This window comes from Alosa sapidissima, chromosome 8 (genome assembly GCF_018492685.1).
Source record: "Alosa sapidissima isolate fAloSap1 chromosome 8, fAloSap1.pri, whole genome shotgun sequence".
Lineage (NCBI taxonomy): Eukaryota > Metazoa > Chordata > Actinopteri > Clupeiformes > Clupeidae > Alosa > Alosa sapidissima.
The window spans coordinates 30,003,914-30,030,966 of record NC_055964.1 but is presented as its reverse complement, the minus strand read 5'-3'; the positions used below and the strand labels follow the sequence as shown (position 1 = coordinate 30,030,966).

The window sequence follows — 27,053 nt, the reverse complement described above, 5'->3', positions numbered from 1 at the left end:
CCAGCAGTTCGTTTCCTCCCCCTGCAGAGCCGTTGCAGGCTGGATGGAAGGATTTGTGAATGGAGCACCTCGAGTAGACAGCCAGCTGACACACACACACATCTCTGGAGCCCATGCTGAAACACACACACACACATATCTCTGGAGCCCATGCTGAAACACACACACACACACATCTCTGGAGCCCATGCTGAAACACACACACATCTCTGGAGCCCATGCTGAAACACACACACACACACATCTCTGGAGCCCATGCTGAAACACACACACACACACACACACATCTCTGGAGCCCATGCTGACTACTCAGCTGCAGCTGGACACGGCCGCGCGACCTGTTCTGCCCAGACGTGAGCAGGAGGCTTAGATGGATGATAAAATGTTTGTGGGCAGCGCCCAGGCGGCGTCTACCTTGAACATTGTGGGCCTGACTGGCAATGCGTTGGCTGAACTCTCCCTCTTCCATGTCCGTCAAGATGGGGGAGTGGCTTGGCAGGTCTAAGACAAATCACATGCTGCCTACATAGCACCATCTTACTGCAAATACACACACACACACACACACACACACACACACACACACAAAGAGAGAGAGAGACAACTCCATCACACTCTGCCTACACAGCACTGATGCGTTTCTGTTTGCTCAGTGCACAATTTGGAGTGACTCTTAGAGTCTGAAGAGGAAATGATAACCTTAAATACAAAATCAATCTGTGAACAGATGAATCTGGAAAGACCAGTTTGATGACATGCTTCAAGCCCATGGACACACCCAGCCATCTCAAGCATTCTAAAATACTGTTTTGATCCATCTTATAACAGCATACAGAATGATCACAGTGTGTTCCAGCCACTTTAATGCTAATATAATCCCACCCCTTTAGATAAAGTTGCCGTCACTGCTCCTTATCCATGTGGCAGCCACTCCTCCTGATGGTAATACAGGAAACCAAAAGTGACCTTTCACACTCCTACCTCCTCTCCTGGTGTGTGTGATCAGGACAAGACATGGCGGACGCCTCAGACAAAAGACAGGAGTCTTTCACTTGTCCAGTTTGTCTGGATCTCCTGAAGGATCCAGTCTCCATTCCATGTGGACACACGTATTGTTTGGGCTGCATTAAAGGCTGCTGGGATCAGGAGGATGGTAAAGGCACCTACAGTTGTCCCCAGTGCAGACGGACATATAGACCCAGACCTGATATCAGTAAAAACACTCTGATTGCTGAGATGGTGGAGGACTTTAGGAAGACTGGACTCGAGGCTACTACTTCTGCTCAGTGTTCTGCTGGATCTGGAGATGTGGAATGTGACGTCTGCACTGGGAGAAAACTCAAAGCTGTGAAGTCCTGTCTGGATTGTCTGTTGTCTTACTGTGAAACTCACTTCAAAGTTCATAACGATTTAAATCCAGGAAGAAAACACTCAGTGGTTGATGCCACAGGCCAGTTGCAGGAGAGGATCTGTTCTGAACATAAGAAGTTGTTTGAAATATTTTGTTGTACTGATCAGAGTTGTATCTGCTATCTGTGCACGATGGACGAACATAAAGGCCATGACACAGTCACAGCTGCTGCAGAATGGGAAAACAAACAGGTGAGTACTGGAGCTACACTTGTGTCTTCATTTTATTTGAGAGGTCTGATACACATTTAATGTGTTTGAATAATCAAAAGAACACTACTGTAGTGACTATAAGACTATACTTCTTAAAGTCATGGCAGCCTCAGCTGAATAAGATACTGTACAATGTTTTATCAGGTCCAATGTATTCAGTCTCTGATATGTCTTTTCCACCAAAGCAGTTCTGGTGCTGGTTCGGAGTCAGTGCCAAATATCGAACCGGTTCTTTGTTTTTCCACACAAATAAACCTGGTTCTGGGCCAACAACTGGGGCAGATTGTGACGTACCTAAAACAAAAAATGTGCGACGCAAGCTTGACTTTTAATACAAAATGTCAGGGTTCCTACTGAAAACAAATTAATAGAAGCATAGCACTGTTCTCAGATGCTTTCTGTTAAAGTACCTGCACTTCTTGTTGATCAGAAGCACTAGGCCTATATACAGTATGTTTGTCTTGTAATGATATTGTGTGTTTTTTCATTCCATTTCATGCACTTTATTTTTGAAACAATGTTTTTTTATATTGCCCATTTATGTTTTTTATTTGCTTTTGTTAATTCAAAGCATATTGAATCAGTCATGTGTATTAGATATGCAATATAAATTAACTCACCTTAAGAACAATATGTCTTATTATCATCAGAAGCAGTTGGGGCAGACCCAGAGGAGATTCCAGCAGAGAATCCAGGAGAGAGAGAAGGAGCTGCAGGAGCTGAGGAAGGCTGTGGAGACTCTCAAGGTGAGTACTGACCACAGAAAAGACAACTGCTGATTGATTAAGGTTTCAGCTCTGTAATTATTATGGCAGCTGTGTTGATGTGCTATTACCAGATCAAAGGTATACAGTTATTTTGTCACAACAAACTCCCTTTTTTATACCATTGCTTAATGATAGTCATGATGAATTCATGATGAATAATTGGCACACATCTAGATAGATAGATAGATAGATAGATAGATAGATAGATAGATAGATAGATAGATAGATAGATACTTTATTGATCCCCCAAGGAGAAATTCTAGAAACTTCAAGAAATCTAAAGCAAACTATTAGTATAGTAGTAGTGTTCTATTACATATTAGTAAGTGCAATACATACCGGTAATATGTAATATCAACTGAATCGTGGGGAGTGAGAAAAGTCTATTAGCAGTAATTCCACCCTCGGACCAGACTGTGCCCAGTGAGTAACTGAGCCTCTGCTGTTATCTCTACAGCACACAAAGAACCACTGACACCATGAAACACTTTCAGCTTCACCTCCCTCTGTGTGTCTCCTGCCCTCCTCTTTGTGTGTCTCCTAACAGAGCTCTGCACAGACAGCAGTGGAGGACAGTGAGAGGATCTTCACTGAGATGATCCGCTCCGTTGAGAGAAGGCGCTTTGAGGTGACAGAGCTGATCAGAGCTCAGGAGAAGGCTGAGGTGAGTCGGGCTGAAGGACTCCTGAAGCGACTGGAGCAGGAGATTGCTGAACTGAAGAGGAGAGATGCTGAACTGGAGCAGCTTTCACACACAGAGGATCACATTCATTTCCTCAAGGTGACATCATTAATTACATTTAAATTAAATGCATTTCCTGAATCTGAAATTACATAATAATTAGATCTACTGCATAGCGATATAAAATATGATGCTCAATCCTGCAGTCTTTGTGTGTGTGTACGTGTGTGTGTGTGTGTGTGTGGAAGGTGGGGTTTTAATTTGTAAACATCTCCTATGGGCCAACTTGCCCCCCAGAGGTTGTCAGGGGGATCATACACATCACATTTGGAGCAGTTCAGGACATCTCAGCTGAAGATGGTGGTGATTTAAAGAGCCATGTTTTTTGTATTTTCATTTTTACTGGGGAGTGCAACATCACAAATGAGTGTTTAAAGGGAAACTTGGCAGGATTAGCTATATTTCCCCCTCTGCTGGAGAAATTGTGCATTATGCTATTTCAAACTGTGGAAAAAGGTAATGATAAAGCACATGGATTTGTTTACAAGCTAGCGAAACGGTTAGCATAAGTTCGGCAGAACAATGTGGATGTTACAAGGTAACACAATTTAAAACAAGTTTCTTGTTTCTCACTTCTCTTTCCGGGACGGTAGTCTCAATGTTGCAAGATGGTTTTCCGCCTGGAGATGCTAGGGGCAGCGGGGGAAAGTCACCATTTTCACCGGAATAGGTCATTTAACCATCCAAATGATGTCTAAACGGGTTTATTACGTTGAAATAGTTGCCAAGTTCCCCTTTAAGGGCTAGGTTGATGTGGGCCCTTGAGACTAGCATACCACAAACATTTAGTTTTCTCGGGTGCAACGGGGTGGGTAGTTATTAAACGAAAAACTGCATTTTTTGGCTTTTGGGGGGCCAGCACAGGGACGGAGTGGCCCCTGGGGACCAAACGCTTATTTTCCGTGAAAGTATAGGGTGTTATATGCCCTCCAAATCTCAGTGCCTCTGTGTTTTGGTGTCCCAGGAATCATTGACCAAATATTCTGAGACTAGAGGCGGTCATTGGTCGTAATAACATAACAATTTCTATGACAGAGAGAATTCAGTTGATATATCTTTCTGTGCAAAGACATTGGTGTGTAACAAAAACTGTATGTGTGCTGCGTAATGTGTGTATAATGTTTGATAAGGATTGTATTGCTTTACATGCAATAGGTATGGTATGTAACATACACACATACTTAAACACATGAATGCACAATTACCAACACACTAAACAGACTGATTTAACCCAAATCAGATGTAACTGATTTAACCCAAATCAGATTTAACTGATTTAACCCATTATGGCTGCAGCCTTTGGGGAAACAGCCCTGACTCTCACCTGACTCCCACCTTGTGTTTCTCTCTGCAGAATGTTGTGTCAGTCACTGCTGCTCCTTGCAGTACAGTTTCAACCAGCATGAGCTTCAGCCAGAGTTTCTCTTTTGAGGCTGTGAAGGAATCTGTCTCTGCAGTGAAGGTGCAGCTGGAGGAGAAACTGGATGGCATCTTCAAGCAGGAAGTAGCCAAGATATCTACAGCAGGTTGGACTACTTTTACAAGACACTGTTATGTCCGAATTGTTTTTCAAGTGCAAATTTAAAGACTCTTAAGACCTTTTCAAGACATCTAAATGGAAAAAATAAGACTATACCACGCCAAAAAAGATAAACATGACAACACTGTTTTATGCAATGTTTTTTTTTACTAACTTTAACACCCATCCCATTTTGCTTGCTTGAGTATTAACATGCTGGCAGTACCAACCATGAGATTTGGAAAACAGACTGCTTACTCATCCATCATCAGCAATTTATTTTCAAGGCTAAGCAGCAGTCTAGGAGGTAACCGCTTCAGGTCTTCCAACCCCATTATATTTTTTTGAATGAAATGAAATGTGTAGGACAATTGCTTTGGATAATCGAGATGAAGTGCATAAATTAAGCCAAATAGCAAAATTAACGTCTCTGTCAACTCTGCTATATCACACACAACAATATCTCCGTCAAGAACTATAGAATGGATAGCAGGACCAAACTTCACAAGCAGAGTATCTGCACATTTTTCAAGTGCAAAATTAAAGACTCTTAAGACCTTTTCAAGACATCTAAATGGAAAAAATAAGCCTATACCACGCCAAAAAAGATAAACATGACAACACTGTTTTATGCAATGTTTTTTTTACTAACTTTAACACCCATCCCATTTTGGATGTCTACAGAAGTTACCAAATATAGATTTTTGGGGAAAGAAAATTAATTGTGTGTGAATCACCTTCACAGCTATAAATGGCCAATTGTAGGCTCTGGACTCGTTGCTTTTGAAGCTGGCTGTACATATCTGGTTGTGCTACTGGCTGAGGCTGACTGTTCCTCACCTGCGTCTGTACTAGCCTAGGCTACTTGCCAAAGATCTAAACCAACCAAAGCTTGACTGAAACATTGTAAAACCATTGACTTGTTTTAAAAAAATGTATGGGAAAAGTCCCCTATTAATTAAGAGACAGGTCCTCCTCGCATATTATTTTTATTAGAATATTATTTCTGCTGAAAAAACTGCTATGCGGTTTGCAAAGTACTGGGAAAGGCTGACAAGCAAGCCTATTCACTTCCCTGTTGGGTAGGCTAGGCCAGCAACACATGCTGGAGAGATGGAAACAGATGAACTTTACGTGTATTTCCTCCTGATTGCGAAAACGTTCTTTTTCCGTCAGTCCGTGGTTCCTTCATAAATTGCGCAGCAGATCATCAGACAAGTGAAAGAAGCACCGGGCATAATTTGACCAGCAGTCTCCACTTCCATGGTTTATGAAACGCTATGCTGCTAAGGGATTGACATCATTTTCATTAAAGCAGTTATTTTAGAGTGCATTACGCCTTTGGTCGGCAAGCTTGGGCATGAGGATGCTTTGGTGTTGAAGATGCTTTGGTGTTGAAGATGCTGACTGGAAGTTGTTTTGTGGGGAAAAAAACAATTGGCTAATTGGTTGATATGGGTGTGTGTGATTGTGACGATAATAAGCAGAGAGTGACGTTGACCATTTTCTCCATCTCCTGTTGCTATGTCACTTTTCAAGTCCAGGCCTGTCTGGAGAAATGATATTTCGCCCGCTCAATTAGAGGCACTCAGCGGCAGCTCAACCTAAACAGGGGGTGTAGTGGTAAAATAAGAGGTGGGTACACTATCAGTTCTGTGATCACGGTAAGGTGGACTGCGCCATGCAGTAGTGGGTTTTTAAAAAAGGCATTCAGAACATGTTTGATGAAGGTGGAGGGCAGACGTACAATATTGTCCAGGTGCATTGTACTGTAGGCTATAAATGCCCTCCGCTGGCTGCAGATAATTGCAGATTAATAATAAACAGTAATGCTAATCTGAGGTACCTGTCTAGTTTTATTCCATAAATATATTGTTTTTATATACATTATTGGAATGAAGAGCTTCCATGTACGCTTGTGGCTGTTGACATGAATCAAACATGTTCTGAATGCATTTTTAAAAAACCCACTACCGCAGTCCACCTTACCGTGATCACAGAATTACCACTAGGCCTACACTCTGCTTAGGTTGAGCTGCCGCTGAGTGCCTCACATTGAGCGGGTGAAACAAAAAAGTAGTAAATATATTTTTTAGTTTTTCTTATTTCTTCCAAGGACAAGAAAAGTATCATAGTTGAAGAATTACCCTGCAGTGTTACTTTGCATTACATCTAGCAGCTAATGCGAATCATAGCTTATGGCAGCTTATGGTAGGCTACTAATAAAATGTTTATAAGTGTACTGCCTGTTTGTGCGTGTCATGTGTTTGATTTCCAACTTATGAAACGTTGCTTTGGTGTCTAACCTGCGGGGCCAAAGTAGGCCACACCAGAAACGGATGATAAAGGATCTTTGGTAATGCTAAACAAGGATACAAGGATACAAGGAAGTTTATTGTCACATGCATATAGTTACTGGAAGTAAGAAATGCAGTGAAATTACGTCTGGTGTCAGCCTATTTGTGCATTTATGGGGGGAGTAAAACGTGCAGTAGAAGAGGGGTTTAGTAGATTAAGTGGCAAGGGCTGCATAAGAAAGGTGGGGGAGGATTGGAATTGGGGGGCGGGGGCCACCAACAAGGAGCACCCAAGAGCAACAGGGGCAAGGAAAAACTCCCTTACCAAGGAAGAAACCTTGGGCAGATCCACGGCTCAAGGGGCTAACCCAACTGCCAGGGGTCTTGGTGTGTGTGTTGGGGGGATGACAGGGGAGATGGGATAGTGTGCTGTGTATGTGGGGAGAGGGCAGTGTGCAATATGTGTGTTGGGGAAGCTTCCTCATGAGACAATGTGCTGTGTATTGTGGGGGGGGGGGGACAGTGTGCTGTAAGTATGTTGGGGATGTGTGTTGGAGAAACTTCCTGATGAAATAATGTGCTGTGTATGTAGGGGAGAGGGGGGGGCAGTGTACTGCAAGTATGGTGAAGGGACTTACTATTGCAAGCAGAGTACTGTATGTATGATGTATGTGAGTGATGAAGATGTGTGTGTGGGCGGGAGGGGAGTGTAGCAGTGTCAGATATGTGTGTGTGTGTGTGTGTGTGTGTGTGTGTTTTGACGTGTGATGAAATAAGAAAATAAATAAAAGGTCTATAGCATAGGGTGAGGGATGTAAAAGTGCTAAAAGTCTTGTAGGTGTGTGTGTGTGTGTGTGTGGGGGGGGGGGGGGGGGGGGGTCATGAGTGCTGAGGAGTGAATGAGTGCAAAGTCAGTATAGTGTGAGTTCAGAGTTGGGAAATGTTTGAGAGTGCTGAACAGTGAATGTGTGCAAAGTCAGTATAGTGTGAGTTCAGAGTTCGGATGGCCTGGGGATAAAAACTTCTCCTGAGTCTCTCAGTTCTGGCTTTGTGACTACATAGGCGTCTTCTTGATTTCAGCGGTATACGGTATGTAAACCATACTGTTTGTCACTAAAGTAGTGCAACAGGCTGGCTGGCTGGCTGGCTGACGGTACACAAATAAATAAACAAAGTACACCTACATTAAGGCGCGTTCTTACCTTTGTGTAGAGGCTATAAGCAGAGAATGTCTAATAAGGGGAGAACCTTCACTCTCGGAACGCTTCCGGTGTGGTACTGCATCTAGGGGCGCTCGCGGGCGAGTCCAGAATGAATGGAGGTCTATGGAGCTGTACCCCTCCAAATCCACTTTTCTTGGGATATAATTTTTTTTTCAAGTAATTTGAATATTGTATTCGAAAGGGGAGGCAAAGACAACACACTTGGTTGAGCATTATATTTTTTTAAGTCACTTAATTGTTCTAAAAAGCCTTTCAAACGTGTCAATGACGTCATTCATTAGCATGATCATAGCATAGCATAGCATCAATGCTAGTGTGTTATGGGCAACAACGACCCAACCTGTAAGAAAACGAAAGGACATGACTCCCGGATTATTTCCCTTTTGATTGATAATCCATATCCATTTTGCGAAAAATAAAATAAAATCTGAGGGTTTCAGTTGTTAAATAGGTGAAAACAATAAATTTAGCCATGTAGCTCCATAGGACCCCATGTATTTTGGACTCGCCCGCGATCGCCATCTAGGTGAACTCTGGTGAACTGCAGCCAAATTCGGTTTGTATGGGATTAATAGAGAGTGGGGAGGCTCTCCGTAGACGGGCTCTACTATAAGGCTTGCAGCCTGATGATGATTGATGGATCATCTCACTGATTGCTTGCAGCTTGCCTGCCTACATCCGGGTGCAGTCTTCTTCTTCTTCTTCTATAATGTTTAGTGGCAGTTTGCATACTTCGTGCACTACCGCCATCTTCCGGGCTGAGGTGTGATCCAACGGGATGCTATTTATATCCAGTTTTTAAATTAAATGAAAAAATAAATAAATAAATAAATAATAATGAAATAAATAAATAATGAAATAAATAAATTCTATTTGCTAGTTGGGTCTCTTTTATGAAAGCAATAACAGCCTTAGCTGTGGACTGTGTGCTAGATATACTTATATAGGTTTTCCATGGTTAGATCTTTTTTAACCACTCCATGTTTTCTCTTTCTCTGTTATAATATGTGCAGTCTATGAGTATGTGTTTAACACTTTCTATTGCGCCACAGTGTGCGCACACCCCCGTTTGATGTTTGCCTATAATATGTAATCCACTGTTTAACCTTGTGTGTCCCATCCTCATTCTGGTGATTCATGTCTCCTCCTGCCTTTTCAGTCCACTGATCTTACTAGATGTTACATCTTTGTGTATGTTGTATAAATGTCTGCCTTTTCCCTCCTTATCCCATCTCTCCTGCCACATTCTGTTGATTTTGTCCTTTATAATACTCTTAATTTCTGACTTGCTTAAAGTGACTTCCAGTTCAACCAGTTCTGATTTAATTGCTTCTTTCGCTAGTGTGTCTGCCTTTTCGTTTCCCTCCACTCCCCTGTGTGCAGGAACCCATATCAATTCTACTCTTATTCTGTTGGGATATTTTAAAAATGCGTTCATGAATCTCATCTATTAAGTCCTGTCTACATGTAGACTTTTCACTCTCAATGGATGTTAGTGATGACATTGAGTCTGAGCAAATTACCACTTTATTAGGTTTTGCTTCTTCCACCCACTGTAGAGCCAGAATTATTGCTAGTATTTCTGCTGTGAAAATGGCCAGGTGGTCTGGTGTCCTTTTTTTTTATATTAACATTGTATCTCGGAATGTGGACTGCAGCCCCTGTTTTCCCTGTCTGATCTTTTGATGCATCTGTAAAAATTTGAACTGTGTCATCATCAGTGGTGGACATTACTTGAGTACATTTACTCAATTACTGTACTTAAGTTGCTTTTTCATGTATCTGTACTCTACTTGAGTATTTCAATTTTGTTAAACTTTTTACTTTTACTCCAGTACATTTCGAGGCCAAATATCTTACTTTTTACTCCACTACATTTTGTGACAGCTGAAGTACAGCTGAAGTTCCTTTTGGAAAAAAGACTGTACAAAAACATGTGTAAATGTATATTTTCTATTAAGCGAGCTAGGCGTCAAATAATGGTGTTGCCTAACCTATGTTATTGTCATATGCACTATTTACTGTACCTTGTTGACCCCTTTTCACAATATTGATGTTACCATAACTAGCCTCTTGACGCCATCAAGCAAATGATAGACAATCTGACACTATCAAACACAAAAGGGAACATCTTGATTTGGTCCGAAAGTGTAAAGCATTTAACAAAGAAAAATGTGGTTACTTTGAAGTATCTAAGATAAGATATCACATTAGTTTGTTTTTAGTTATTTCTACATACAACAAGTATTAACTGATTTTGTCCTTGAATGGAGGAGAAAGGCTCAATGAATGCCTATGTCTGTGCCGAATCATTTCAACAATGCAACTGTATTAGGCATAATACATTTCAGGACTTTTACTTTTGATACTTAAGTACATTTGAAGGCAAGTACTTTTGTACTTCCACTCAAGTGGAAATGTAAAAGGAGGACTTCTACTTTTACTGGAGTAACATTTGACCATGTGTATCTCTACTTTCACTCAAGTACAGGATTTGTGTACTTCGTCCACCACTGGTCATCATACATTATATCCATATATTGCTGAACATTTTGGTATACCCCTGTTTTTATTATATTCTTAGCCTCCAAATCTATCCTGGGAGAACAAAACACCCAGGGTGGAATTGTCGGTATGCTAACTGCTTTACTACATGCAATTCTGTCAATTCCCATTTCCTTTGCCTGTCTGTTCCCATGCCACCCAAAACTGCATGATGGGCGCCCATACTCCCAGCACTCTAACAGCACCTGCTTTGTGGGATGTGTTACTTCATGACCCTTTAGATTTGTCCAGTAAGACATTGATAACTTTAACCGCCTGAGGTCTAAAGGCATTTCCCCTACTTCCACTTGTAGAGATGGGATTGGTGTTGTCCTAAACGCATCACAACATATTCAAAGTGCCTTGGCCTGTATCCTGCGCAGCAGTCCTTGCAAACAATTAGTCTTAGGCCTACGATGTCAAAGTGTATCAACTTACAACTGCCACAAAAGATTTTAGACTAGTTCATTCACCATTCATTGGGATTTACTATTTTAATGGTTTATGTTGGTTTGTGTAGGTTATTAGGTTATTTGCCATGCTGATATGAACCTAACCAATGAAGTTGCACGTCTTTATTATGTCAGACATAATTTCAATCCACTCTTGAAAGAAATGAGTTTGGGGGTCAGTTCTACTCATAGCTAATCTTGTCAAAATAATCAATAACTGGGAAACTAGTTGAGTGAACTTAAAACGTTTGTGGTGCCTGAACAATATGGCAGCTTTGAGTACAGCTCTGCAATTTTATTGAGTTTAGAACACTGTTGGGGAATACAGTGTTGACTGTGTTTTCTCTGTCTCTCAACAGTGACACATATCCAGATCATCCAAGCTTTACAATGTGAGTCTGTCATTGTTACATTCATACTGTTACATTACATTAGGGGCAGCCGTGGCCTACTGGTCAGGGCTTCAGGCTTGTAACCGAAGGGTTGCCGGTTCAATCCCCGACCAGTAGGAAAAATGTGGGTGGGGGAAGTGGTTGAGCACTGCTCTCCCGTGCACATCCAAGTGCCCTTGAGCAAGGCACCTAACTCACTGCTCCCCGAGCGCCGCTGTAGCAGGCAGCTCACCACGTCGGGATTAGTGTGTGCTTCACCTCACTGTGTGTTCTCTGTGTGCTGAGTGTGTTTTACTAATTCACGGATTGGGATAAATGCAGAGACCAAATTTCCCTCACGGGATCAAAAGAGTATACAGTACAGTATATACTCATACTTACTTACTTATACATTCCATTTTACAGCTAAAATAACTTCCTTTCAGAGCTAACAGGCCTGTCACAAATGCTAAAAGGAAACATTTTTTAAAAAGATGGACACATGAAGATAATATGCAAAGCAAGATGTGCGTTTGTTTGTTCTGTAGATCCTGGGTGAATGAGTGTCTCTGTGTTGGTTCCTAGATACTGATCCTGAACTCCCAGTCAGAAGAACAGACAGTAAAGAGATTCTGTCACCAGAAAGTAAGTCTTTAATGACTGATTCTAACAGCCTCTAAGCCTTTACATTCTCTCAGCTGCCAAAACTTAGAGGTATGGGGGTGTTGCTGGTCTCTAAGAAATAAAGGACCTTCGTTTAATATAATGGGTAAACATGCGGTAAGAGGCATGAGGGTAAGACTTTTATTGAATTGATTGAGGTGGGTTAGAACTGAAGGTCCTCTAAATATGCCTTTACCCTCCTAATGAAGATGAGGGACTCTTGACTAAGGGCATATCCATCTTTACTTGTCAATGGGAGATTGTAGGCCTCAAACAGCTGCCTTACTTATTATATAGATATTCATTAGAAAGGCCACACCAAATAATGAAGTGTATGCAAAGTGCAGAATTTTCTCCTTTTCTGTTATAAGTTATAAGTTGTTACAGGTATGCGTTGTTTAGTCCAGCACTCTGAGAAACTACAAAAATAATTGATTGAAGCCTGCTCCTATACCTGTAGTGATATTCATGCCGTTGTGTTGGTCATGGCTAACAGTGTGATGATTCATTAATTAGACAAAGTGAATTTTATCCAGATCTTTTTGGTCATTCAATGAATAATATACCAACTGAATTGACCCATTTGCTCTGCAGTTTGTTGGGTTAAGGAATTGATTCAAATGGTTCCATTACATTAAAATGAATCATCATTTAGCTGACACTCTCATCCAGAGAGACTCACAGTGAACTAACTACAGGAACTACTGAAGCTACTTGGGGTTAGGTGCCCTGCTCAGAGGCACAATGGTGGCAGCCCCTGGGATCAAACTCACAACCTTTAGCTGTTCCATTTGGAAGCTCCCGAACCACTAGACCAGCAGCCCCCACATCTGAAGGTGTTCTGAACCTGCTCTTCCCATCCTGATGAAGATCAGTGATGCTTCAATGAGTGCACCTCCACCTTCACTTTGGTTCAAGTTTGGTTATAATGTTTTTTTTCTTTCTCAGTGTCTGATGTCCAGGCTGTTTTTACTGAGCCAGTAACCAGAGAGGAGTTCTTAAAGTGTAAGTTGGTCTGGTCTACAAACACTGAGACATGTACACACACAGTCATTCATTCAAGTATTTGTACAATCACACAAAAACACCCCACCCACACACACATAAACTCACAAACATAACACAATACACACTTTTAATCTGTTTGAAAGCAGACACTCTCACATGTACACTTGAGAACATATCTATTATACAAAAACATGTACACTTGAACATATCCATTCATACAAAAAAGTACAGAATCACACACACACACACACACACACACACACACACACAAACACACACACGCACAAACACTGCAATACACTAGTCCTCTAAGTGTGTCCTCTTCTCTCTTCTCCTCCATCAGACTCCTGTCACTTCACACTGGATCCCAACACAGCACACAGACACCTCCATCTGTCTGAGGGGAACAGGAGGGTGGAGTGGAGAGCTGAGCTCCAGTCATATCCTGATCATCCAGAGAGATTTGATGGGTGGGAACAGGTGCTGTGTAGAGAGGGTGTGTCTGGACGCTGCTACTGGGAGGTGGAGAGGAGTGGGGAGGTTGATATAGCAGTCTCATATAAAAGCATCAGCAGGGAAGGAGGAGGTGCTAAGTGTGGGTTTGGACATAATGATCAGTCCTGGAGTCTGCTCCTCATCAGCTCCAGCTCCTCTTTCTACCACAATCATAAACAGACTAAACTCCCTCTATTGGCCAGCTCCAGAATAGGAGTGTATGTGGATCACAGGGCAGGAACTCTGGCCTTCTACAGCATCTCTGACACAATGACCCTCCTGCACAGAGTCCAGACCACATTCACTCACACACTCTACCCTGGGTTTACATGTTACTTTACTGGATCATCAGTGAAGCTGTTGTGATCCCAGACCATGTAGGCCCAATCCCACACACTCTAGCCTGGGTTTTATATAGTATGTACTAGATCATCAGTGAAGCTGTTGTGACTCACACCATATACTGTACAGCAGGACAGAACTGTAAAGACCCCAGACACATATAGATAGATGCTGTTACTACATGCACACAAACACACATAAACACGTCCCATCTCATCAGCACACATATAAGCCACCACTCACATTTAAGGATCTGGCAGCTGCCTCTCAGCTACCTGAGATTCTCTTTTCTTGGGGAAAACAAAACACCAAATCAATGTCTCATCTCTGGACCCCAGCAGATATCACAGCGTCTGCACCTCTGGACCTCTGCTGGAACACACATCAGCACACCACACATAAACTACTGGGTGAGAAATGTGTTGATGAGCCCAGTGTTTCACCCCCTCTGATCCTCTCCCACAATCCATCTCCTCTCCCTCCTGCTCCCCCTAACCCTCCTTCCCCTTCCCCAGGTGTTCAGGTCTTTAGATCCTCTGTAGTTGGACACGTGTCTGATAGAAAAAAAATATTAACAACAATGGCCTCTACATATACGTAGTCTTGTGATATGTATTGGGTTTTATGATTTTTTTTGTGTTAAATTCACATGTTAAATAACTAAATGAATAAATGAAAAAAAAAAAACACACATGATCTTTTTTACAAGTTGTTGAAGTACAGAATTTGCTTATCATAGGACATGTGGAAATCACAACAAGAAAGATCATATGATGATAAACAATAAAACCCTTCTGAAAACAATACATTTTGCATGCAAGTCTATGAGAAAGAAAATATCAGAGAATATAGCCTTGTTAATGTACAACATATTTTATACAGTCTATGGTAATGTACCCTACCGTCTCCATAGAATGTTGTTAAACAGAACATTCTAGAACAATCTGACTCTGAACTCAGAATGTTGAACTCATCTGTGTTCTGTGGGAGAGCAAAGACTCACCCTGAGTGTGTCTAAACGTATGTGATGGGGTAGATTAGCCTGGGTTTTCCCATGCTGCCTTCAATGAGATGAGGTTTGAGGTTTGGCGTTAGCCAGGCTAAGGGTAGATGTGTAGGTGATAATGAAAATAAATAATTATGCAGATTTATGTTGGTGATGTATCTTGCCATTTGTCTTGTCTGGCAGGTTTCAAATTAACATTCAGAAACTATTTTGGGAAAGTAACATTTTAGCAAATATATTTCTATATATTTTTTTAAAATATATATTTTTTCTGAAGGACATTCATATCTATTAGGATTTTTATGTGTTCATGATATTTTAACCTAAACTGCATACAGATCAAAACGAAAAACGATGGTTCCATGCTATCCATGTGGGGTTACATGCCCACCAACTTTCGTGTACCCGGTCTTTCAGTGTCCCGTGAATTCTTGTTGGTGTATGGTCACTAACTGTACACATAAATTATTTTATTGTTGAGGATTCTGTAGGGAGTGTGTTAAACTGTAATCAAGGTTGTCTGTCTAATGATATTTTGAAAATTGATGAAGAAAAAACATTCAGCACTGGTTCATCACCAGGAGCAATATACAGGTTTGTCTATAATTTCACACTGTAGAACCTGTTGTTCAGTTAGTCATGTTCTGGCCAGCCCCCTGTGTGGAGGTCACACAATGACCCTTTGTGTGGGGGATCAGATGTGGATATCAGGCAGGTGCCTTTCCTTGCAGGTACATAATGAAAAGTGATTTTTACTATACATGTATATGTAATCCAGGTTACTATTTGAGGTAAAGAAGACCAGACTACGCCACTTAAGGCCCCGCCCCTTAAGACTAGTAATTAGTGTAGAGAACTCCCACACAGGTAGAGTTGTATGAAACAGAAAGACAGAGACTGATATTCCAGTGACTGGGCAATGTTTATTTAGAAAAACCAGGATTATATTAAAACACTTCAGCAAGATAAATTAATCAATAGCAACCACTTTATTCCAGTATGAAAAGATAAAAACAAGGCCTCACAACAATAAGCAGCAAGCAATAGTAAAAGGCTGAAGTACTGGCAGGTCCCATATAATAAGCAACAATAACAGCCCACGAGAGTGGTTACCTGAATGCAGGGAGAATGGGGGAAGTTCAACACAGCAACCACGCCACGTGCTCCAATATCTGAAATTGGTCACACACACACAACACACACAAACACACACAAACACACACACACAACACACACACACACACACACAACACACACACACACACAACACACACACACACACACACACAAAACACACACACACACACGCGGCTACACAGCAAACTACCAAATAGAATGGGGGGGGCTCATTAGCTCTATGCCTAGTTCACCTCATGCAGTGCAGGAAAAGGAACCCAGCATCCCAACACCAGTACCACGTTCACAGGGTCTGTTAACACAAAAAGAGAGAATAGAGATGACACTAGCCTAATGCAACCAAGAATTTGGATCGCCAGTACCCAAGCTGAGTGCAGATGGAATCCTATGCAGAGAAACAGCAATCATTGCCCAATCATTGTCTTAGCATCACAGGTAAAGACGCACATCCATAACTGACAAAGAAACAAAATAAAATAAAACTAAACAAACAGAAACAGGCAAAACAGCAATGGCAACTCCTGAAACACACAGCCAAACAGATTTGTACAGCACAGCCACAATACATCAGAATCAAAATGTTAATCATGTATAGTGCGTGCGTGCTCAAGAACCAGTTCGCCATACTTGCATTTCCGTACCTGTAGTTAATAACAGCAAGTCGTTATCAATGTCCGTGAACGCTCATGCAGAAGCTGAACACCGCAGAGGATACCCGAAACTGTAGGAAAGTACAATGCAGTTAGCATATGTTATAAAAAAAACGGAATCTTAACACACAAACAGACCAACCTTGCCGGGATCTCCATTAAATCCCCACAGCTCGGAGTGAAATGGAAAGACAGAACACGCAGCCCTGTTACGGCTGCTTCCTGGTTTTATTGTGTGGCTGCAATTACTCTAATCAGTGCATAGAAATAGATACTATTTCTATGTAATCAGTGTAAGTGTCGTCAGGTGTGTGTGGCAGGTAGCTTAGGTCTTGTTAGGCCAAAATGTAAACACGGGCACCCCGGAAGTAGATAAGATTTTAAGGTTACGGCAACTTAACCAGTGAGTGACGTAAACCACATCACTCACGGGTTACATATACATTACCAATATTGGGATCGTATTCCTGTTTCACATACGTACAAATACGTAATTGACATTTTATTGTAATTTACTGTGTCAGTGATGAAACTTGCTATCCATGAGTCAGGGCATGTTCCGGTGACATCAAATAACCTACATTTTTAAAAATAATTTATTCAAATTTCTTTCATATGGAATAACTGATCAGCAATAATGTCTAAATAAATATTGTGTACCTTCTTTTTTGTCCACCGTCCCGAGTTTTATCAGCCATCTGCACACCTGGAAGGTAGGGCTGGAGACGTAGTAGACCACAGGGTCCAGCTGCTGTTGAGGTAGGTGAGGGTCAGTGTGCTGTTGAGGCAGGTGAGGGTCCAGCTGCTGTTGAGGTAGGTGAGGGTCAGTGTGCTGTTGAGGCAGGTGAGGGTCCAGCGTGCTGTTGAGGTAGGTGAGGGTCAGCGTGCTGTTGAGGTAGGTGAGGGTCAGCGTGTTGTTGAAGACCGCGCTTACCACCTCCACGGCTTTGCTCATCCTGTGTGACCACACCCTAACCCAGATCAGCACTTGGGCCACGTTGCTGGGCAGGAAGCAGGTGACCAAAACCACCACCACCACCATAGCCAGGGAGTTGAGGGTCCTCTCTAGTGCTGCTGTGGTGATCTAGACCAGGGGTTCCCAAACTGCGACCCCCAAAATAACAGTGCCAGTGACTTGTGACCCCAACTATCCCCTGATAACATTAGCGTCCAACATTTGTATAGAAGTATACAAATGTTGGACGCTAATGTTGTTAATCTGTCGTAATCACAGGATTATATATATATATATATATATATATATATATATTAGGGCTGTCAATCGATTAAAAAAATAATCTAATTAATTACATACTCTGTGATTAATTAATCTAAATTAATCACATTTAATTTTTGCTGTGAAAGTATTTTAAATATTTAAATTCAAATGAATCATTGAATAATCAGCATTAGTGACATTAAAATTCAAAGACTCTTTTATTATTATTTTATTAACCTACTGTAATATTAACCTAATATGCTGAGGAAATAAATTCAAAAGTGCTTCGGGAAGAAGTTTTTTTTTCACATACAAGGCATTTCAGGCCACAGATATAACCTAGGGGACACAATGAAAATTAACACTCCCCTTAATGTCAATACTTATGCATTGCATTGATGTGCGACTATAGAGTTGATGAACTCCGGTGATATGCAAATTCCTTGCTGCAGACATTGCAGAGGACTTTATTTTTTATCAACACCATCAGGCCGTTTTTTAAAAGTAAATGTTCCCATCAATGATCCAGGCAGCACGTTTTCTTCTCTCTCCTTTATTTTACAGTGTAATTTTTACTGACTAGAACGGCTCGGGGTCAAAGGTCATACGGAATCGATTAATCTGCACTAATTTTTTTAATCAGTTATTTTTTCTCAAATTAATTAATCGAAATGAATCAGTTATTTTGACAGCCCTAATATATATATATATATATATATATATATATATATATATATATATATATATATATATACATTTCTGAAAATGATTTAACAACCCCTGCTTGCTGTCTCACGAAGCCCACTTTGGGAACCCCTTAGCCAAGTAGCCAGCACAGAATGATAGAGAGTAGTGCGCTCAGCTGAACGTACTATAAGAACTCAACTCCCTGCTCTACAAGATATCTATTCCAGAAGAGTACTCCTAAGAGCCCAAAAGATTCTGAAGGACTCTTCTCATCCTAACAATGGATTATTCCTACCGCTGAAATCAAGAAGACGCCTATGTAGTCACAAAGCCAGAACTGAGAGACTCAGGAGAAGTTTTTATCCCCAGGCCATCCGAACTCTGAACTCACACTATACTGACTTTGCACACATTCACTCTTCAGCACTCTCAAACATTTCCCAACTCTGAACTTACACTATACTGACTTTGCACTCATTCACTCCTCAGCACTCATGACCCCCCCCCCCCCCACACACACACACACACACACACCTACAAGACTTTTAGCACTTTTACATCCCTCACCCTATGCTATAGACCTTTTATTTATTTTCTTTTTTCATCACACGTCAAAACACACACACACACACACACACACACACACACACACACACACACACACACACACACATATCTGACTTTTTCCAACTTTTGCACATCTCCATAGAACTTTTTATTTATTATTTTTGATTTCTCCTCCATCTACCCATGTCCTTGATTGCCTAGCCTTTCTGCCCCCCCCCCCCCCACACACACACCCCACCCCTATCCCCAACACACACACAAAAAACACACACACTTACATCATCACTGTCATCACCTCACATACATACAGCACACTGCTTGCTACAGTAAGCCTCCTCTACTTGCTGCACACTGCCCCCCCCCTCCCTACATACACAGCACATTGTCTTCAGGATCTTCTCCAACACACATCCTCTACATACTTACAGCACACTGCCCCCATCTACCCACACACACACTACACACACACACACACACACACACACAGTCACTGCTACACTCCCCTCCCGCCCACACACACATCTTCATCACTCACATACATCATACATACAGTACTCTGCTTGCAATAGTAAGTCCCATCACCATACTTGCAGTACACTGCCCCCCCCCCCCCCCCCCTACATACACAGCACATTATTTCATCAGGAAGCTTCTCCAACACACATCCCCAACATACTTACAGCACACTGTCTCATGAGGAAGCTTCTCCAACACACATATTGCACACTGCCCTCTCCCCACATACACAGCACACTATCCCATCTCCCCTGTCATCCCCCCAACACACACACCAAGACCCCTGGCAGTTGGGTTAGCCCCTTGAGCCGTGGATCTGCCCAAGGTTTCTTCCTTGGTAAGGGAGTTTTTCCTTGCCCCTGTTGCTCTTGGGTGCTCCTTGTTGGTGCCCCCCCCCCCAATTCCAATCCTCCCCCACCTTTCTTATGCAGCCCTTGCCACTTAATCTACTAAACCCCTCTTCTACTGCACTTTTTACCCCCCCCCCCCCCCACATTGCACAAATAGGCTGACACCAGACATAATTTCACTGCATTTCTTACTTCCAGTAACTATATGCATGTGACAATAAACTTCCTTGTATCCTTGTATCCTTGTATCCTTGTATGATAGCACTACCACCACACTGAGGAGGAAGGAAGTCAGCCAGGGCCAGGTGGAAGAGGAGAGCATGGATCTCAGCAGAAGACAAAGTGGGCTAACCTGACTCTCGCCAGGTGAATTTCGTTCCGCCCAGCTCCACTCATCCATCTGGGACCAATCCATTGGAGTGTTGCTTCAGAAGGCTGGGCCTAATCAAAAAATGCTTGCATATGATTGAATAAGCCACTTGTCCATCATCTATTGACGTGCTACTTCAACCACTCACATCGAAGCCAACCCGTGACTCTGATAACAGTCTCACAGTCGCCCTGCGTCCTGATTGGCTGTACCATAAAATCGGTTGCAGAAATCACTCTCAATGGAAGAGGTCCCAGATGGATGTGAGTGAAGCTAGGCGGAGCTAAGCGGAACGAAATTCATCTGGCGAGAGTCAGGTTAACAGAGGGCCAGGTAGTTAGATTTCAATTTAACACCACACGATATCTCCACTAGATGACAATATTACTCTTCATATAGTCATCGTGTAGTATCCACACATTTTGAATGAGGATATTCTGAATTGGTTGATTCCTTCAACAGCATTTACGATTGCAAAATTGAATTGAACACTGACAGTTTTGACATTTCTCAGTAAATTGTATGATGCATGTAGATTGTGTATCCCTCATGATGTTGTTTTACAATGAACCCAGTTGTAACCTGGCATAATAGCAATAGTCCAGATTAATTGGTCCTATCAGCCATGCAGAATTACCTGCCAATCTTTGTCAATTACAAATGTGATCTGCGCTGCATTGACACATCCCTAAATGCGGAAGTCTTTCCTAAGCTGTAGGCTAGTCTACACCGAGTTCAGAGGAAACAAAACTGAAAGTAGATGGTGGCTTCAGAGGTTCCTGAAGTGGTTTGTCGTGCTCAGGAAGAATGGCAGAGGCTACTTCGATTAACCAGGACATTTTTATGTGTCCGATTTGTTTGGATGTACTGAAGGATCCAGTGACTCTTAACTGTGGACACAATTACTGCACGGGCTGCATTAAGGGCTGCTGGGATCAGGAAGATCAGAAGGGAGTTTACAGCTGCCCACAATGCAGACAGACTTTCACTCCGAGACCTGTTTTAAACAAAAACAACTTTGTTGCTGAGCTTGTGGAACAGTTCAGGAAGACTTTAATTCAAGGTAGGCTACATGCTTCTCCTCAGTGTTTTGCTGGACCTGGAGATGTGGAGTGTGACAGCTGCACCGGGAGAAAACTGAAAGCCGTCAAGTCCTGTCTGGCGTGTTTGTTGTCGTACTGCGAAACTCATCTCCAGCGCCATGATGAACTCTTCTCAGGGAAAAGACACAACGTGGTTGATGTCACAGGTCAGCTACAGGACAAGATCTGCACTCAGCACCAGAGGCTTCTGGAGGTATTTTGTCGCACAGATCAGAGTTGCGTCTGTTTGCTATGTCTGGTAGATGAACACAAAGGCCATGACACTGTCTCAGCTGCAGCTGAGAGATCGGAGAAACAGGTAAGCACCGGGAGGGAGTTCAGGTGCGGATATTTTTAGTGCGACTGCTCACACACCACGGAGAATGTATCCCTTACAAAACTTACCATATAATGATAAATCATTCATGCAATGCCAATTCATGTAATGCCAATTCAGTCAGAGTCAGAGGGACCCAGCACTGATGTTTATGTTTATGTCATATCCTATAGGATCAAATGTGTCTATTATTGTAAATGTATGCAGTAGCCTATGGGTCCCCAGTTATATTGGCACCAATTTAGGCTAATTGACTGGCCTGGTTTAAAGTGAGGGTTTTCTACCCTCAGTGTGGGAGTCTTGGAGAGTATTTGATGTGTCAACCTGCTGTTGGTTGATTTATGTTTTTTATGATTCATGTCTTTTTTTGTTGGCAAGGTGCCGGGTTGCATATTTTGGAGCATTGTAAAGAATGCTGCACTAATTTTCACCACAATCTTCCAGCCCACAGGTGGTTATTATTAGGAGCCCCAGGGGTTTATATTGTGCTTTTTGAGAGGAAAACCTTTCTAATCATTAGGCTAATAACAATTAGGTCTGTCAATCGATTAAAAAAAATAATCTAATTAATTACATACTCTGTGATTAATTAATCTAAATTAATCACAAATATAATTTTTGCTGTGAAAGTATTTTAAATATTTACATTCAAATGAATCATTGAATAATCAGCATTTGTGATTATGCTTCAAAAACTTCAAAAACTCTTTTATTATTTTCACTCTTCAAATAATTGCCATAATAATCTATGATATGACCTAATATGTTGAAGAAATAAATTCAAAAGTGCTTCGGGAAGAAGTTTTTTTTTCACATACAAGGCATTTCAGGCCACAGATATGACCTAGGGGACACAATGAAAATACATGAACACTCCCCTCAATGTCAACACTTATTTCTTTGCATTGATGTATATAAAGCACATTCCTTGCTGCAGAGATTACAGAGGACTTTATTTTCAACACTTTATTTTTATCAACACCATCAGGCCGTTTTTTAAAAGTAAATGTTCTAATCAATGATCCAGGCAGCACGTTTTCTTCTCTCTCCTTCATTTTACAGTCTAATTTTTACTGACTAGAACTCGGGGTCAAAGGTCATACAGAATCGATTAATCTGCACTAATTTTTTTAATCAGTTATTTTTTCTCAAATTAATTAATCGAAATTAATCAGTTATTTTGACAGCCCTAATAACAATATTTTACATCAGACATACAATGAAAAATATTATTATTCCTACAGATGTTCATTCGTAAAACTAGTCATGTGTATTGCCTGAAATTATGTTACTTATTAAATGTTTCTTTCAGAAGCAGAGCTACACAGAATAATGTGCTGAACTCCCAGTTATCACTGATCCCATCTGCTCCTTTGTGCCAGTGAAAGATTAACAGTCGGGGTCATTACTAAATACGTGGTATTTCTCCCAAGTCCCAATGAAGACACTGTTTGCTCAGATCCTGCAAAGGAACAGGCTTTTTAATGACTACATTTATGAATCAAAATTTCATGTGAGGATTGAATTACTATTGACTACAGTGTAAGCACTATGTAGTAATGTGTAGTCTGGTATTGTCACTGTGTCATTTAGAAGGACATGGAGGAGACCAAGAGGAAACTCCAGCAGAGACTCCAGGAGAGAGAGAAGGAGCTGCTGGAGCTGAGGAAGGCTGTGGAGACCCTCAAGGTAAGTACTGAGAAAACTATAGACCCTTTCAACTGCATAAACAAACAGGTGCTCTCCTTAGGCATTCCCGGTGGCACAGTTATCAACATTGAGCTAATTGTAACTTGGGGACAAACAAGAATGTAGTACTGACCAGAGGAGAGGACAGCAGCTGGCCATATCAGAGCTCATCTAACGGTAGCCAGATGGTACGTAGCTGTGCAGTGTGTAAACCTCCCTCCCAACACCTTATGAGACGCGCTAGCAAGAGATGCTAGAGCCTGTGGGTTTTACACTTGTTAGCGTGCTTGACTCCCATTCTGAGGTGCTGCAAGTTGCTGGTTCAAGTCAGTGCGAGTGCAGGGCTGAGCTGCGTGGTGAACACAACACTGTTTACACTCAGTCAGGGCTCTCATCCAGTCAGCCAAAGAGGAGTCTGCAATACTAAGTCACAGTTCCTCTGGTCCACACTGTGGGTAACAGGCTGTGTGGAGGAGCTGAGTGAGGGCTGCTTTAAATGGACCCTCCTCTTTGTGTGTGTCCTAACAGACCTCTGCACAGACAGCAGTGGAGGACAGTGAGAGGATGTTTACTGAGATGATCAGCTCCATTGAGAGAAGGCGCTCTGAGATGACAGAGCTGATCAGAGTTCAGGAGAAGGCTGAGGTGAGTTGGGCTGAAGGACTCCTGAAGCAACTGGAGCAGGAGATTGCTGAGCTGAAGAGGAGAGATGCTGAACTGGAGCAGCTTTCACACACAGACGATCACATCCATTTCCTCAAGGTAACTGTAGTGTAAATCGAATATTACCAAACAAAGTATTTAATATCCAATATCATACAATCCTCGTTGGAACATACTAATTAAATTGACATACAACATACCGGTAATTAAAGTGTCTGTTTTCAGTTGAATGTTCTTGCATTCAGTACCAAAGCTCTGCAATATTGCTTTCAGTGTCATAGGTCTGCAATATATAACCTTGAATATGCATTAGATCAGACGTCTTCAACACCTTGCTTGATAGAAGCACAAGGGAGGGACCCTATTGTACTGCATTAAATTGCTTACTAAATCCGACCAACTATATTATGTGGGACAACTTATTTTACATGAGACATTAATGGTGTATACAATGCTAATCCATTAAAATAACAATTTTGGACAGAGATCTGATATCTATAGATCAGATATAATTATGTTTATATACAGTCATCTCTCTCTCTCTCTCTCTTATTTGAAGAATTTTCAGTCAGTCAGCCCTCAACCTCAGTCTAAAGACTTATCCAGCACCTTTGTCAGCCAAAGCTGGTCTTTTGAGGCTGTGAAGAAATCTGTCTCCACACTGAAGGGGCAGCTGGAGGATTTCTTCAAGCAGGAAGTCATGATGATCTCTGCAGCAGGTCAGTTATATTCATTAGAAGAGGAGAAAAGGTTACATGAAGTGTATGTATACAGTATATGTACATTATGTATAATTTGGTTATAATGCATTTTTTTCTTTCTCAGTGTCTGATGTCAAGTTCTTAAAGTGTAAGTTGGTCTGGTCTACAAACACTGAGACATGTACACACACAGTCATTCATTCAAGTATTTATAGAATCACAAACACAGGCACATGCATGTGCACACAGACACACGCACAGACAGACAGACAGACAGACAGACTTTTGAAGTTTTGAATAGAGACACTGGTAATCGCTATCTATCTAATCTCTAAATGAATCAGATCCACACCATACACGCACATCATATAAAGAACACACCTACAGTACACACACACACACACAAACCTGAAACATTAACACACATACTTTTAATCCTTTGAATAGTCACATGTACACTTACGCACAGCCATTCATGCAAAAATGTACAGAATCACACACACACACACAACACACAAGTCTAAGTGTGTCTTCTCTCTTCTCCTCCATCAGACTCCTGTCACTTCACACTGGATCCCAACACAGCACACAGACACCTCCATCTGTCTGAGGGGAACAGAAGAGTGGAGTGGAGAGATGAGCTCCAGTCATATCCTGATCATCCAGAGAGATTTGATGGGTGGCTGCAGGTGCTGTGTAGAGAGGGTGTGTCTGGATGCTGCTACTGGGAGGTGGAGAGGAGTGGCAATTGGGTTGCTATAGCAGTCTCATATAAAAGCATCAGCAGGAGAGGAGGTGCTGAGTGTGTGTTTGGACATAATGATCAGTCCTGGAGTCTGCTCCTCTCCAGCTCCAGCTCCTCTTTCTATCACAATAATAAACAGACTGAACTCCCTCTAATGGCCAGCTCCAGAATAGGAGTGTATGTGGATCACAGGGCAGGAACTCTGGCCTTCTACAGCATCTCTGACACAATGACCCTCCTGCACAGAGTCCAGACCACATTCACTCACACACTCTACCCTGGGCTTAGATTTGCATATACTGGATCATCAGTGAAGCTGTTGTGACCCACACCGTATACAGCAGGACAGAAATGTAAAGATCCCAGATACAGATAGAAGCTGTTATCACATCCATACACACACCCATAAACACATCCCATCTCATCAGCACACATACAGTATAAGCCACCATATAAGCCAGAATTTGAGATTCTCTGTTCTTGGGGAAAACAAAAGACCAAATCCACTCCATCATCTCTGGACCCCAGCAGATATTACAGCGTCTGTTGGAACACACATCAGCACACAACACGTACATTATTGGGTGGGAAATGTGTTGATGAAGGTGTTTCAGTGTTTCACCCCCTCTGATCCTCTCCCACAATCCATCTCCTCTCCCTCCTGCTCCCCATAACCCTCCTTCCTCTCCCCCAGGTGTTCAGGCCTTTAGTCCCTCTGTGATCGGACACGTGTCTGATGGAAAAAAAATAATTAACAACAATTGCCTTGTGATATGTATTGGGTTTGGAATGGGGTGGTTTTTTTTTTGTTGTTAAAATTCACATGTTAAATAACTAAATTAATAAATGAAAAAAACACATGATCACTTTCTTACAAGTTGTTGAATTTACTGAATTAGCTTATCATAAGACATGTGGGAATCACAACAAGAAAGATCATATGATGAGAAACAATAAAACCCTCTTGAAAACAATCAATTTTGCATGCAAGTCTATGAGAAAGAAAACATCAGAGAATATAGCCTTGGTAATGTACAAGTGTATATTTTATACAGTCTATGGTAATGTACCCTACCGTCTCTATAGAATGTTGTTAAACAGAACACTAGAACAATCTGGTTCTGAACAGAAAATGTAAATTATCTGTGTTCTGTGGGAGAGCAAAGACTCACCCTGAGTGCTGCATGTGTGCAATGAAGCTGATGTGTGTATCTAAACTTTTGTGATGATGGTGGTAGACGTGTAGGTGATAATATGAAAATAAATGATATATCCCCCACATACATCA

General features: G+C 41.7%; 3 protein-coding genes and 1 long non-coding RNA gene across 4 annotated transcripts in view; 2 read left to right on the top strand and 2 right to left on the bottom strand.

Moving 5' to 3' along the window:
* The window catches only part of LOC121714945 (tripartite motif-containing protein 16-like), a 1,397,702-nt gene that overhangs the window by 580,375 nt on the left and 790,274 nt on the right, over positions 1 to 27,053 (bottom strand). The gene's annotated exons all lie outside the window — the stretch shown is intronic.
* On the top strand, positions 978 to 27,053 carry LOC121714944 (tripartite motif-containing protein 16-like). Its single transcript, XM_042100202.1, has 9 exons — positions 978 to 1,602; positions 2,274 to 2,369; positions 2,938 to 3,171; positions 4,487 to 4,658; positions 11,527 to 11,559; positions 12,124 to 12,183; positions 13,150 to 13,206; positions 13,553 to 15,056; positions 26,944 to 27,053. Exons 1-8 carry the CDS (start codon positions 1,015 to 1,017, stop codon positions 14,068 to 14,070), a joined length of 1,758 nt encoding a protein of 585 aa, XP_041956136.1. The 5' UTR covers positions 978 to 1,014; the 3' UTR covers positions 14,071 to 15,056; positions 26,944 to 27,053.
* Positions 16,359 to 17,023, bottom strand: LOC121715002. Its single transcript, XR_006033503.1, has 3 exons — positions 16,982 to 17,023; positions 16,831 to 16,910; positions 16,359 to 16,481 (listed from the first exon to the last, which is right to left on the bottom strand). It is a non-coding gene; the product is annotated as an uncharacterized LOC121715002 (long non-coding RNA).
* LOC121714959 (tripartite motif-containing protein 16-like) lies at positions 21,180 to 27,053 on the top strand. The gene is made up of 6 exons (XM_042100227.1): positions 21,180 to 21,949; positions 23,561 to 23,656; positions 24,185 to 24,418; positions 24,879 to 25,038; positions 25,145 to 25,168; positions 25,573 to 27,053. Exons 1-6 carry the CDS (start codon positions 21,356 to 21,358, stop codon positions 26,088 to 26,090), a joined length of 1,626 nt encoding a protein of 541 aa, XP_041956161.1. The 5' UTR covers positions 21,180 to 21,355; the 3' UTR covers positions 26,091 to 27,053.